Here is a 13,157-nt window from a genome sequence, read left to right as displayed (position 1 = left end):
CAGCCTGGACTCTGGAGGGGTAGGGCAGAGAGTGTGCCATCCTGGGGGGCTTCATGGAAGAGGTGGCCTTTGATTAAGGTCCAGACAGGGGAGGTGCATTTGGACAGGTGGAGAAGAGCTAGAGGATGAGGACTGAGATCTTCTAGGTGGGGAGAACAGCAGGAGTGAGGGCAGGTGGTTTGGTGAAGAGCCAGTGGCCTCCAGGGTCAAGTGGGGTGATCCGGACATGGATCGAGTGTGTCATCGATGGGAGGCCTGTAATGGACAGTCAGCAGCTTAGAAATCGGAGCCTTGGCTCCACGCCCTACTTGAGGACGTTTAGCCTAAGCCTGCTCAGAGGTTTATGTCAGGGATGGGGGAGCTGTGCTTGGGGCTGATTCAGGATTTAAAACCATCCCTTCCTCACCCCTAATTCAATGGAGCCTTTGTTTCCAAATCCCTGCCTTCCTGGAGCTTCACTAGGGTCAGCTAGGCTGGAAACCTCCCTCCCCCACGGGTCCCTCTTTGGTCAGGGGACTCCCCTCCCTCCCCTGAGGCTATCCTAGCTCTCAGGCAGGAGTCCCCATTCCCTTCCAGAGGCAGCCTCAATCCTTTGTGGCGCAGGGGAGGAGCTGGATAAGAGAGGACATGGCTGTGAATCACTCCTGGGACCTCAGCTGGTGCTTTTGGGGCAATGTCCCAGAGGCTCCCTCTGCAGCTTTATTGGGGGGCAGAGATGATGGCTGGGACGCCAGCTTGTGTCTGCGTCACTCACAGCTGCAGGGAGGTAAATGCGGCAATGTGCTGTGGCAACGGGGTCCGTTCAGGCCCAGGGGGCTGGTGGGGTGGGCACAGTGAGAGGGGCAGGTGTCTGCTGGGCTGGCAAGTGAGCAGGGCCAGGGCTGGCTCTTCCAAGTGCCCAGCCTCCCATCTAGCACAGGGCTGGCACTGAGTGGGCAGCTCTGCTGGAGACACATGACTCAGCCTGACCTTGAAATTCCCCCTCCAGCTGATGCCCTACACACCCACAGCCCCCTCTTCCTGGAGGGCGGCTCCCGGGACAGCCCGCCACTTCTGGATGCCCCTGCCTCACCCCCCCAGGCCTTGAGGTTCCAGCGCCCAGGACGGAGGATGAGCGAGGGAAGCTCCCACAGCGAGAGCTCGGAGTCCTCGGACAGCATGGCACCCGTGGGTGCCTCCCGCAGTGAGTGAGATCCTTTTGGGGCCCCGCCTGGACTCGGGGGAGGGGAACCTTCCTCTGGGTGGTTGCTGGGTCACTGCTAGAGCTGCTGAGGGCAGGTCCTTGGGTAGGGAGAGGGTGAAGGAAGTCCTGGGGGCTGCTTCTGCCTTTAGAGAGCTAGGCGTCTGCTGGTGGAGACCTGGCATCAGTCCAAATCCTCACTCTGGCCCCAGACTGAGCTCTGACCTTGGAGGAACCTTGACCTCTGACCCTGGACAGAGTCCTGAACACTGACCCTGCCTCAAATCAGAGCTCTGACCTTGAAGAGAGCAGTGACTCCTGATTCCTGACAGGGTCTGAGCTTTGACCTCAAACAGAGCCCTGACCTCTGAACCTGGACAGGGCTCTGACCTCTGACCATTAAGGAAGTCCTGAACCCTCTAGACATAGTCTCAGCCCCGACTTCAGGCAGAGCCCACTGGGAACTGCCACTGAGCGGCAGCCCTGGGTGAGACTGTGGACGTCTCTGTGGGTCTGGCCCTCCTTCCTGGGCACAGGCTTGGTGCGTACGTCTTAGCGGAGGGCTGGTGGGTTTTGAGAAGGAAAGGGGAAGAGCAGCGCATTCCCCAGGCCTCCTTCAGGCCAGGGTGCGCCAGCCCAAACCTGTGCCCCACGTGACGCATCCACCACTGGTCTGGGCCATGGGAAACCCCACTGCCCCTCGAGTGAGGCCCTGGGCCGGCCACACGCCCTCACCTTCCTCTCCGGCCCACAGTCACAGCCAAGTGGTGGGGAAGCAAGAGGATCGACTACGCCCTGTACTGCCCTGATGTCCTCACGGCCTTCCCCACCGTGGCCCTGCCCCACCTCTTCCACGCCAGCTACTGGGAGTCCACGGACGTGGTGGCCTTCATCCTGAGACAGGTACCACTGCGCAGTCGTGGGCCTGCCCACAGCCACCGCGAGGGGGTACCGCCCTTCTCCAGCTGCAGAGGAGGCTATTCTTGCAGACCCTGTTCAGCTTTTGGCCTTGATCCTAAGAGCATGGGGAAGGCATTGGAGCACCTACGTGAGTGGGGAGTGACGTGACCAGAGAATGGGCTTCATAAAGACTCTGGCTCCTGGGTGACTGATGGTATGGTACATTCTCGAAAATTAAATAGAAACTACATAGGAGAATGTCCCAGTGTTTCGACTTGGAGACTGGAAGTCAGTTCCCACTCCCCACGGGGTCTCAGTGTTCTCGTCTGCAGAGCAGAAGGTATAGCAGAAAGGCCGGTGCCCGAAGGACAGCCTGGTCGGGAGGGAGTCTGGGGAGCTGGTAGGGGTCATGACGTTCATGGACAGCCGCGATGGCCAAGGTCGGGGGCATGGTTTTATATTGGGTTCAATGGGAAGCCGTTTCAGGGCTGTGAGCCCGGAAAGGTAGCAACAGGCTTGTGTTTTTTGAAGGAAACCCTGAGGCTGAGGTTGCTGTTTTCAGGGCAGGAGAGGAACCATGAGGCCTGTTGTGAGGCCAGTGCAGGGGTCCAGCTTGGAGAGGAGGCTTGGACTAGGACAGGGAGTGAAGGCGAGATTTCCACAGAGTGGCGCGATTTGCGTCACGGTGAGAGCGCCTGCGGATGACCGCATTGTAGGAGAAAGGGGCGCCCAGTACGTCCTGTTTCTCACTTGAGTACTAAGGTGGTACCATTTCCTGCACGTGGGGAAGAGCAGGGCTGGGCAGGGGGCGGAGGAAAGTGAGTTTTGTTTGTAGGTTCTTGGGGGTGGGAGAGAGTGTGCTAGGCTGGAAGTGGGTCCCCCGCCGGTGGCACCCAGGCCAGGGTGGTCCAGCCCAAACCTGTGTCCCCCATGGCACATCCACCACTGGTCTGAATATGTGAAGTGGGAGATGCCTCTGAGGTGCTGGGATGGAAGGGGAGTAGAGGAGTCTGGAACTTAGGGAAGACATCAGGATTCCAGAGAAAAATGTGGGTGTCATCGGAGCTTGGATGGCATTTAAAACTGGTGATGGGTGCCAGACCAAGGGGGCTCCTGCAGAGAGGGCAGGTCAGAGCTGAGTCCTGGAGCGCCCCCGGGGAGAGGAGGAGAAGCCACTGAAGGAGAGAAGAGGACATCCATGAGGTTGGAGGACCCAGCGAGTGCAGGGAGAGGACCCCGGAGAGAGGTGGGGTGGGAGTCACCGGGGCCTTGGCAAGAATGGCTTCCGTATAATGATTGAGAAGAAGCCTGACTGGAGTGGGTGGAGGAGGGATCAGGTGAGGAAGGGGTTGACAGTGTATGGGCTAAGTCCTCTGTGAGGGCTGCTGTGAAGGACAGCAGGGACGTGGCGGTCACTGGAGAGGCATGAGGAGTCCAAGAGAGTATTTTTTTAAGATGGGCAATATTATGCGTATTTGAATGCTAAGGAGAGTGATCTAGCAGAGGAAGTCTAATCAGCGCTGCAGGATTGAGAGGGGAGCGTGGCTGGGGCAATGTCCTCAAGAAGCAAGGAGGGGCTGGGATCAGGACTCAAGCCGGCCTTAAGGAAGGGCCACCTGTTGTAACAGAGGGAGGGCAGAGAGTGGGGACAGATAGAGGTGGCTGCCAGGTTTGGGCACAGGGGGCAGAGATTTCTCTCAGGAAGAGAGCCAACTGGGAGGCTGCTCTGGCACCAGCTGTCAGGACAGGAATGCAGGGACACAGGTTCTGGGGTCTGCAGGCTCCTGACGGTTCCAGGCTGTGAGGTTGGGGGGTGGCAGGGGCAGGGCTCAGCTGGCCACAAGCTGGTGGGCGCTGACACCCTGGGAGGGAAGCAGAGGAGCCAGAAGACCTGACCGGGGCCTTGCTCGGCTCTCGGCCAGGTGATGCGCTACGAGAGTGTGAACATCAAGGAGAGCGCCCGCCTGGACCCCGCAGCACTGAGCCCCGCCAACCCTCGGGAGAAGTGGCTTCGTAAGCGGACTCAGGTCAAGCTGAGGGTGCGTGCATGCTCATTTCATGTGCGGCTGGGACTGCGTCCTCTGGGAGGTGGGGCTGGCCTGGGGGTTGGGGCGTCCGCATGGCAGGTAAGCACTTCAGCTTGGGAGCTCAGCACCCAGACAGGCTAGGGCTCACACTCAGATGAGGCCCAGGCGCTGCAGCTGCAAGGGTGTGTGAGTTGCTTCCCCAAGGCCTGGTTCCACAGGAGCCCTGAGGGCAGGGGTCCAAGACACTAGGGTTGGTGAGGAGATACCAATTATGGGGCAATTGCTGTATGCCAGGCTACAGTAGATGTGGACTTGAATCAGAAAGAGTACTGGATCTCAGTCTCAGTTACCATTGAGTATGGCCTGGTGTGATATTTGATAGAGGAAGGCACAGATTAAGACAATTATGGGAAGAAGGATTGTCAGGGCAAATCATTCAGGGATTCTCTGAAGAGGCTTCTCTGTGGGGTATTGAAGGATGAATAGGAGTTTGAGGTACATACTTTTATTTATTCACTCAGCAAACGATCATCAGTGCCTACTCTGTCTCAGTCATTCTGCTAGAGAGTGGAGCATAGGGTTGTACAGACACAACCGTTGCTATGGTAGGTACCTCCAGTCTGGTGAAAAGGCCAGACATGGACCCCAAGAACAGTCCTAAAAGGCAGAAGGAGATCAATCCTTCATGAACCAACTCTTTTTCGGTAAACATATTTATTGAGATAAAATCCACATATCCTATAATTTACCCATTTAGATAGTACAATTCAGTGGATTTTAGTATAGTCACAGATGTGTGCAACAATTACCATGGTCAGTTTTAGAGCTTTTTCATAACCTCCAAAAAGAAGCTCTGTACCCTTTAGCTGGCACTCCCTCACTTGCCCCAGGCAATCAGTAACTGACTTTCTGTGCCTACAGATTTGCCTATTCTGGACATTTCATTTCAAGGAAATGATGTAATATGTGATCATTTGTGTCTGACTGTTTCACTTAGCACCCTGTCTTCCAAGGTTCATCCACGTGGTTGCTGTGTCAGAAATTCCTTTCTGAGGCTGAATAATATCCCGTTGTATGGAGATGCTATGTTTTGCTTATCCATTCACTACCTGATGGACATTTGGGTTGTTTTCACCTGTTTGTTTTTTGTTTGTTTGTTTGCTTTTGTTTTTGTTTTTGTTTTTGAGACGGAGTCTTGTTCTGTTGCCCAGGCTGGAGTGCAGTGGTGCAATCTCAACTTACTGTAACCTCCCCTCCTGGGTTCAAGTGATTCTTCTGCCTCAGCCTCCCGAGTAGCTGGGATTACAGGTGTTCACCACCATGTCCGGCTAATTTTTTTATTTTTTTTGGTATTTTTAGTATAGACGGGGTTTCGCCATGTTGGCCACGCTACTGTTTTCACTTTTTGGCTGCTATGAATAATGTTGCTAGGAACGTCCATGTGTAAGTTTTTGTGTCTTTCATTTCTCCTATGTTTTCATTTCTCTCGCGTATATGCCTAGAAGTGCAATTTCTGGATCAAACGGTAACTCTATGTTTAATCGTATAGGGAACTGCCAGACTGTTTTTCACAGTCACTGTACCATTTCACATTCCCACTGGCAATATACGAGGATTCTGATTTCTCTGCATCTTCAGCAACCCCTGTTATTATCTGTCTGTTTGATTCTAGTCATTCTGGCGGGTGTGACGGGGTATTTCATTGTGGTTTTGATTGCATTTCCCTAATGACTAGTGATGCTGGCTCTTTTCAGGTGCTTATATTCATGAACCATCTGCTCCCTCTCCCCTGACAGTGCACCTGTAAGGGGGCCTGCGTCCCCTACCTGGCTGAGTGTCTCCAGTTTATCTTAGGGACCCCGTGCAGATCAGGTGTCTGCAGATATTTGTTGGATTGAATTAAAATGCGTGGGAATCGAAAGGAGGTTGAGAACATGTCTTTGAGGAGTCCGAGGAGTGTTTCTTGGCGATGATGACGCTGAGTCTAGTCATAGCGAATGGGCTGGAATGTGGGGGAAGAGGGCCAGGGATGGCACCTAGAGCCAGTGTGGGGGGCGGGGCGGCGGTGTGAGCAAAGGCCTGGAGGCTGCTGCAGAGCCTGGCAGAAAGGACCAGAAGGTGTGGATGGGGAGCAGCAGGAGACAGACTGAAGAGGTCATTCAGGCAAGGCTTGGAAAGCTAAGCTCAGGATCTGGACTCTACCCAGAGGGCACTGGGGAGGGTGTTAATAGATCTGTGCTTTGTAAAGACAGAGGATCTGTTGCAGGGACTGCCTTTGAGTAAGGAGCTCCGTTAGGAAGCTGTTAGCAGCATCCAGGCGATGTCGTTGTGGCAGAGACGACAATGTGGCCAACACAGTAAAGGAATGGTCACTAGATTGAGAGACTGGGGTCTTGGAGGCCAGGCTGGGAGTGCAGGCCGGTCGGGGCCAACACAGGCTGCAGAATGAACTGAAACCAGAAGTGAAGAAGAATAGGGAGGTTGAGACAGTCACAGATAAAATGATGCAGCATCCAGGATTGCTCCAGGATAATCCCGGTGGGGCTGGGGCCAAGGCTGGGGAATTGGGCAAGGGAAGAATGAAACCAGGACAGCCATGAGTTCATTGCTAACTGGTGGAGCAGGTGCCGGGAATACGAGGCTTTGTTACACTCTTCTCTGTCTCTCTCTACGCTTGTGCATTTGAAATTTTATCTTAAAAAAAAAAAGACAGATAGTAAATATCCGTTGGATGTGCACTGTGATGTAGAAGACAGAACCAAAGAAAGGCAGTTTCCAGCCCAGGGATCTAGAAGAGAAGGACAGGCTGTGAGGCCAGTTGTCCCCTCAGGTCCAAGCAGAGTCAAAAGCAGAGAACAGGCCGGGTGCAGTGGCTCACACCTATAATCCCAGCACTGTGGGAGGCCGAGGCAGGCAGATCACCTGAGGTCGAGAGTTCGAGACCAGCCTGATCAACATGGAGAAACCCTGTCTCTATTAGAAATATGAAATTAGTCAGCCGTGGAGGCACACGCCTGCAATCCCAGCTACTCGGGGGGCTGAGGCGGGAGAATTGCTTGAACCCGGGAGGTGGAGGTTGCGGTGAGCCGAGATTGCGCCATGGCACTCCAGCCTGGATGACAAGAGCAAAACTCCGTCTCAAAAACACAAAAAAACAAAAAGCAAAACAAAACAAACAAACAAAAAAACAAAAGCAGAGAACATACAATGGCAGGAAGCCCTGTGCGCCTTTGGGGGACTCATGTCAGACAGCGTTTGGGGGACTCACGGTCTGTTTTTCTCCCACGTTCCCTGGGAACACATCTCTGAAACTCTAGCAGAAGTGAGTAGGGAGACACGATTCAGCAGGCTGATATGCCTCCAGCCAGTCTGAGGCACACTACAATGATAAAGCAAGGTTGAGCCTCCCTTGCAAGGACTGAGCCAGCTTCTTTCTGTCCTTCCAGAATGTCACGGCTAATCACCGGGCCAACGATGTGATTGCTGCTGAAGATGGCCCCCAGGTCCTGGTGGGGCGGTTCATGTACGGTCCCCTTGACATGGTGGCTCTGACTGGAGAGAAGGTACCCGGGGCTGGGCCTCCCCTCCTCAGCCAGTCCCCCTGCACCAGGTGCCTCGTAGAGCCACACGGCGTGTGGGGTGGGGGTGTCAGGAGGGCCGAGCTACCTGGGGTGGAAGCACAGGGCCAGGAGTCACTCACCTGCTTGGGTGGGCCGGGAAGGGCGAGCAAGGAGGAAAGGATGGGCTCAGAGTATCCAAGGATGAATGAGGAGCCAGGGTGGCGGGAGCCAGGGAATGTCAGGCAGGCACCTCAGCCCAGATTTCCCCTGCCCAGCCCCTCTGCCAAGCCTGTAGCCCCTCAGCCTTCAGGGAATCTCCCGACCCCCTTCATTGCCACAGGTGGACATCCTGGTAATGGCAGAGCCGTCCTCAGGCCGCTGGGTACACCTGGACACAGAGATCACCAACAGTAGCGGTCGAATTACATACAACGTGCCGCGGCCCCGGCGCCTGGGGGTCGGCGTCTATCCTGTGAAGATGGTCGTCAGGTAAGACCCAGGGGCCGTTCTCAGGGGGGGTTTCTCTCATTTGCATGGCCCTTCCAGCCAGGCCTGTCTAGAATTTGGGGTCCTTGGGGTTCTTTTTGGGCCCCCATCTCTGTCCGCATGGACAGAAGTGGATGGGAGAGGTCACCAGCCGTGGCATCAGGAGATGCCACCCAGGTGCTCTCTGACCTTGACCCAGACTGAGCTCTGACTGCAGCTACAGGCTGACCTCTGACTTCCGGCTAACGTCTGACCCTGACCTCATGGCTGACCACAGGCAGGTTTCTTTCAGGGGCGACCAGACCTGTGCCATGAGCTACCTCACGGTGTTACCCCGGGGCATGGAGTGCGTCGTGTTCAGCATTGACGGGTCCTTTGCGGCCAGCGTGTCTATCATGGGAAGCGACCCCAAGGTCCGGCCGGGTGCAGTGGACGTTGTCCGGTGAGTGCCACCTTCCACGAGGGATGTGTCTCCCTAGGGGGCAGGAGCCAGCAGCCCTGGGGGAGGTATGTTGTTTTTCTGATTTGCTCTAGGAATTCTGTTGGTCTCTGGGGCTGCGAGCTGAGAAACCCTGGCTTTACCTCCAATAGTCATTTATTGAGTGTCCTTGGGAAAATTTCTCCTGCTTTCTAGACCTCAGCTTGTCTGTTTCTTCCTCTCTCCCTCCCTCACTTCCTTCTTCCCCCTCCCAATTCCTTCCTTCCTCCCTCTCTCCCTCCCTCCCTCTCTCCCTCCTTCCTTCTCTCCCTGCCTCCCTCCCTCCACTCATGCACGCATCCATCACTTTCTGCGGCCCACTGTGGCCAGGCTGTGTGCTGGGCACGGATGCAGAGTGAGCTCTTAGGTTGGAGGAAACTCAGAGTCTGGTGGGGAAAATGAGTCACAGGCATGAGAAAGTGTAACCCAGGACTCCAAGTGACCAGAACCTCAAGAGTAGGACAGATGCCAGGCACTGGAAGTTCTTGGGGGCTGGAGACTGCCCTGCCTCACCCCAGTAACAGTGATGGCTTTGGGGAGAGAAAACGGACCTGGCTCCTGGGCTTCCGGGAGACCGCTGCCCTCGAGATGCCCGGCAGCTCCGTAGGAACAGGCCTAGTCAGGCTCAAGCCCATTTCAGGGGCCAACCTTCCCCTGTAAGGCTAGGTCGTTTGTTGCCCTTACAACAAATCCCTCCAGCATCACGGTCCCCCTCCCACTGCAGGAAAGGGGAGGCTGTGGTCCTTCCTCTCTGGGGGTCCGTGGTCCTCCCACTGCCTTCCATGGGCTCCAGGGGCCACAGGGTGCTGACCAAACCTCGACAGTCATCAGAAACTCCCTTTTTCGTAAACATATCACTGGGCCCCACATCAGAACTAATCAGAATCCCTGAGGTGATCCCTGTACCCCTGCATTAGTGTAAAGCATCCCCAGATCCCTCAGACCATCACCCAGGTTTAGAACTCCCCATCTCTGTTAGCCAGTTCTGGTGGCAGGTGCCATAAAGGTGCTCAGCCAGGTCTGGGCTTATCTGACATCTTGCAGCCAGGATTCTGCATGAAGCCAGCCAAGAGAGCTATCCCACTGTGCTGTGAGAGCACAGAGGAAAGAGGCTGATTCTGCTTGGGAAGCAGGGAAGGCTTCCTGGAGGAAGAGGGGTCTTGAAAGATGGAAGATGTGAATATCAGGAGATGGAGCCATGAGGGCTGTCTAGGGGAGAGCTATGTAGCAGAAGAGCCCAGGGCTTGTCCAGCGGCAGCAAAGCAGCTCTGGGTGGGCTGGGGGGATCCCATATGCAAGGGCAGAGCAGGGGCATGGCCACAGAGGCAGAGAGAGGCCTTGAGGCTCTACCTCAGGGTGCTGGGGAGCTGGAGATGCTGTTCGGCAAAGGAGTGCTGGGCTTAGGTTTGTGATGTACAGAAATCACCATGGAAACACTGTGGAGGATAATAATAAAGCCAGCCACACCAAGCACACCACCTTGCTATGCATGTTTGGGATTAATTCCTTTCGTCTTTAGGACAACCTTATGGGGTAGTTCATCTTATTATGCCCGTTTTACAGAGGGGGAAACTGAAACCCTGGGAGGTTGGGGAGGGTTGAGTAATCTGCCCAGGGTTACAGGGCTCAGGTTAGATATGGGTAGGAGCAGGGATGCAGGGAAAGAGGCTGACCAGGAGGCTTTTGTAATGGCCCAGGAGAGAGATGGGGCCCGGGCTAAGGATGAGAAGCAGGGCTTAAGTGAGAGGGCTGGAGGATGGGGGTGTACAAGAGTCTGGCCTGGTGAAACGGAAAGGCTTTCTTCCTGGAGGAGGAGGGAGGGAGGCACAGGGAACAGAGGGGAATGAAAGGTGCCTGTCTCTGGCTCTGAAGCGGCTGTGAGCAGAGGGGTCAGGGGTGAGGAGATGAGTTTGGATGTGGGCCTGCAGCACGTGGAGGCCATCCAGGGGAGATGTCCAGGGCTCAACCGGGAGAGGGGATTCGGGATCCCGCCTGTTCTCCCTAGCACGCCTCAGACTCATCCCTCTGACGTCTCAGGAGGGCAGCTATGGGCAGGGCAGGCTTCTGGGCATCGGGTGGCCTGCACTGGGCAGGGCTGGACCCTTCTAATGCCGTCTCGCCAGGCACTGGCAGGACCTGGGCTACATGATCCTTTACATCACGGGGCGGCCGGACATGCAGAAGCAGCGGGTGGTGTCGTGGCTGTCCCAGCACAACTTCCCACAGGGCATGATCTTCTTCTCGGACGGGCTGGTGCACGACCCGCTGCGGCAGAAGGCCATCTTCCTGCGCAACCTCATGCAGGAGGTGAGTGGCCAGCTCGGGGCAGGGGCGGGGCCTCCACAACTTGAGAGCCCGACCCTCCTCTTCACCACTCCCCGCCTCCCTCCCCCCGGGTGGGGCCTCATGATGTGCAGTCTACAAATCCCATTCCCGTGGATCTGGTGGGTCCTCTAGCAGCCCTGTGAGGTAGGTTATTAGTCTCGTCATTGACAGAGGAGAAAGGTGAGGCTGCAGCGACTTGCCCTAGATCTGAGTCAGACTTTTGTCCTTTTATCTTCTGACTCTTGTCTCTACATCTGGCCATTCATCCAGTAGACATTTAAGTGGTGATTGTGTTCCTTACTCTGTGCTTGTTGGGGCTGCACAGAGACAAACAGAAACGGGGGCAGAGGATGTGCTTTCCGTGACCCAGATGTGCTTTCCGTGACCCGGATGTGCTTTCCGTGACCAAAGCTGTGGTTCCCACTAGCAGCACCAGGGAACTCAGGAGAAGTGCAAATTCTCTGCCCCGCCTCGCCCCCCTACCCTCTTAGACCTACTCAATCAGAAATTCTGGGGAGGGGCTCAGGAACCTTTTCACAAGCCCTCCAGGGGATTCTGATGCACAGAAAAATAAATCAAGAATCCCTGACCTAGAGCAGAGCAGGTGTTGACGTATAATGACCAAACCCAGCCCACAGCCTGTTTTGTTGTGACTGGTCAGCTAAGGATGGTTTTTACACTTTCAAGTGGATGGAGAGAATAATCAAAGGAATGATATTTCATGACATGAAAATTACATGAATTTCAATGTCTCTAAATAAAAAACGTTTGACTGGAACACAGCCAAGCTCATCTGTGTACATATTGTCTATGATTGCTTTTGCAGTACAACAGCAGAATTGAGTAGTGGTGACACAGTGCGAAGCCTGAGATAGTTACTATCTGGCCTTTCAAAGAAAAAGTCTGCAAATCCCTGATCTAGAGGAGGAAGGACATGTCAATTGACAACTACTGGTGTGTGATTGAAAAAGGCCCTTTTAGCAAACAGAGGAGAAAGGACTTCACTTTGTCCAGGGAGGGCAGGGAAGGCTGCTAGGAGGGTGGTAACTTTTGAGCTGAGTCTTGAAGCATGAGTTTTTGTCAGGTAGACAGTGAAACGGCATGTGCAAAGGCATGGAGGCAGGAGAGAGCTTGGGACGTTCTCAGAGCTGCGGACATCCAGGCTTGGGGTAAGTGCAGGCAGGGTTAGACCCAGGGCAAGTGGGAGCTGAGCCCTCAGAGGTCATCAGGGGCCCAAACTTGGCAGATCTTGAAAACCTTGGAAACCAGGCCAAGATCATGGTCATGGAGAGCCACGGAAGAGTTTAAAGCAGGGAAGTGGTACTGTCTAATTTGGCGTGTACAAAGATCCCATTGGTGGCTGTGTGGAGAACAGACTGGCAGGAAAAACCAGAGGCAGGGAGGCCAGTTAGGGGGCTGTTGCCCAAGCAAAATACAGGAAGACCATAATCCAGGCGATGATGAGCACAGGATGGAGAGAAAAGCATGAACAGGATTAGGAGGTGGCATAGTCAGGACTCAGGGATGGCTGGACGCAGAGAGCGAGGAGTTCTAAGATGCCTGTGCTGGGTGACCAGGAGGGATCCAGGTGCTACACACCTGACCAAGGTCTCCATGGAGGCAGAGCCTGTCTGTTCTGCTCACCAATATAGCTTCTGGATTGGGGGTGATGATGCTGCATGGTAGGGACTCAATAAATGTTGGTAGAATTAATCAATGAATGAGTGAGTGAATGAGAGGGGACACGAGAGGAGGACCAGGCTGGAGGGAGAGAGCCGTGGACACGTCAAGGCTGATACGGCCATGGGACCTGATATGGCTTAGGGTAGGTCTGGGCTGCAGGTGGAGACTGGGAAGCAGACGCAGAGGACGGATCAGTGGAGCCACAAGAGGGGAGGCAAGGCATGAGAAGAGGCTGTGCTGGGCCCCTGAGAGCAGCACAAGGAGCGGCTGAGGAACCAGGAGGAGAGTGAGGGGGAGGAGGGCCAGGAGAGAGAGGCTACAGTTATCGGGAAGAGAGGGGTTCAAGGAGATAGTGTCCCTCTTGCCAAGGGTGTGGGATGCTGAGAACTGTCCACCTGACAAAGATTGGCCACCAGATGACCTTGAGAGCAGCACAAGGAGCGGCTGAGGAACCAGGAGGAGAGTGAGGGGGAGGAGGGCCAGGAGAGAGAGGCTACAGTTATCGGGAAGAGAGGGGT

The 13,157-nt window shown here is 55.1% G+C and overlaps 1 protein-coding gene across 1 annotated transcript in view; it reads left to right on the top strand.

Annotated features, from left to right (window-relative positions):
- PITPNM3 (PITPNM family member 3) overlaps window positions 1–13,157 on the top strand; it is a 97,195-nt gene that overhangs the window by 78,777 nt on the left and 5,261 nt on the right. The window contains exons 14-20 of the mRNA XM_011958627.1: window positions 989–1,183; window positions 1,935–2,083; window positions 4,003–4,119; window positions 7,554–7,670; window positions 8,008–8,156; window positions 8,446–8,595; window positions 10,755–10,938. Of these exons, the coding sequence (XP_011814017.1) occupies window positions 989–1,183; window positions 1,935–2,083; window positions 4,003–4,119; window positions 7,554–7,670; window positions 8,008–8,156; window positions 8,446–8,595; window positions 10,755–10,938 (1,061 nt within the window). The remainder of the gene's footprint in view (window positions 1–988; window positions 1,184–1,934; window positions 2,084–4,002; window positions 4,120–7,553; window positions 7,671–8,007; window positions 8,157–8,445; window positions 8,596–10,754; window positions 10,939–13,157) is intronic.

The sequence above is a fragment of the Colobus angolensis genome, unplaced genomic scaffold (assembly GCF_000951035.1).
Source record: "Colobus angolensis palliatus isolate OR3802 unplaced genomic scaffold, Cang.pa_1.0 Scaffold47, whole genome shotgun sequence".
NCBI classification, from domain to species: domain Eukaryota; kingdom Metazoa; phylum Chordata; class Mammalia; order Primates; family Cercopithecidae; genus Colobus; species Colobus angolensis.
Note: the sequence above shows the minus strand (reverse complement) of the source record. Positions and strands in the feature narration are given on the sequence as shown.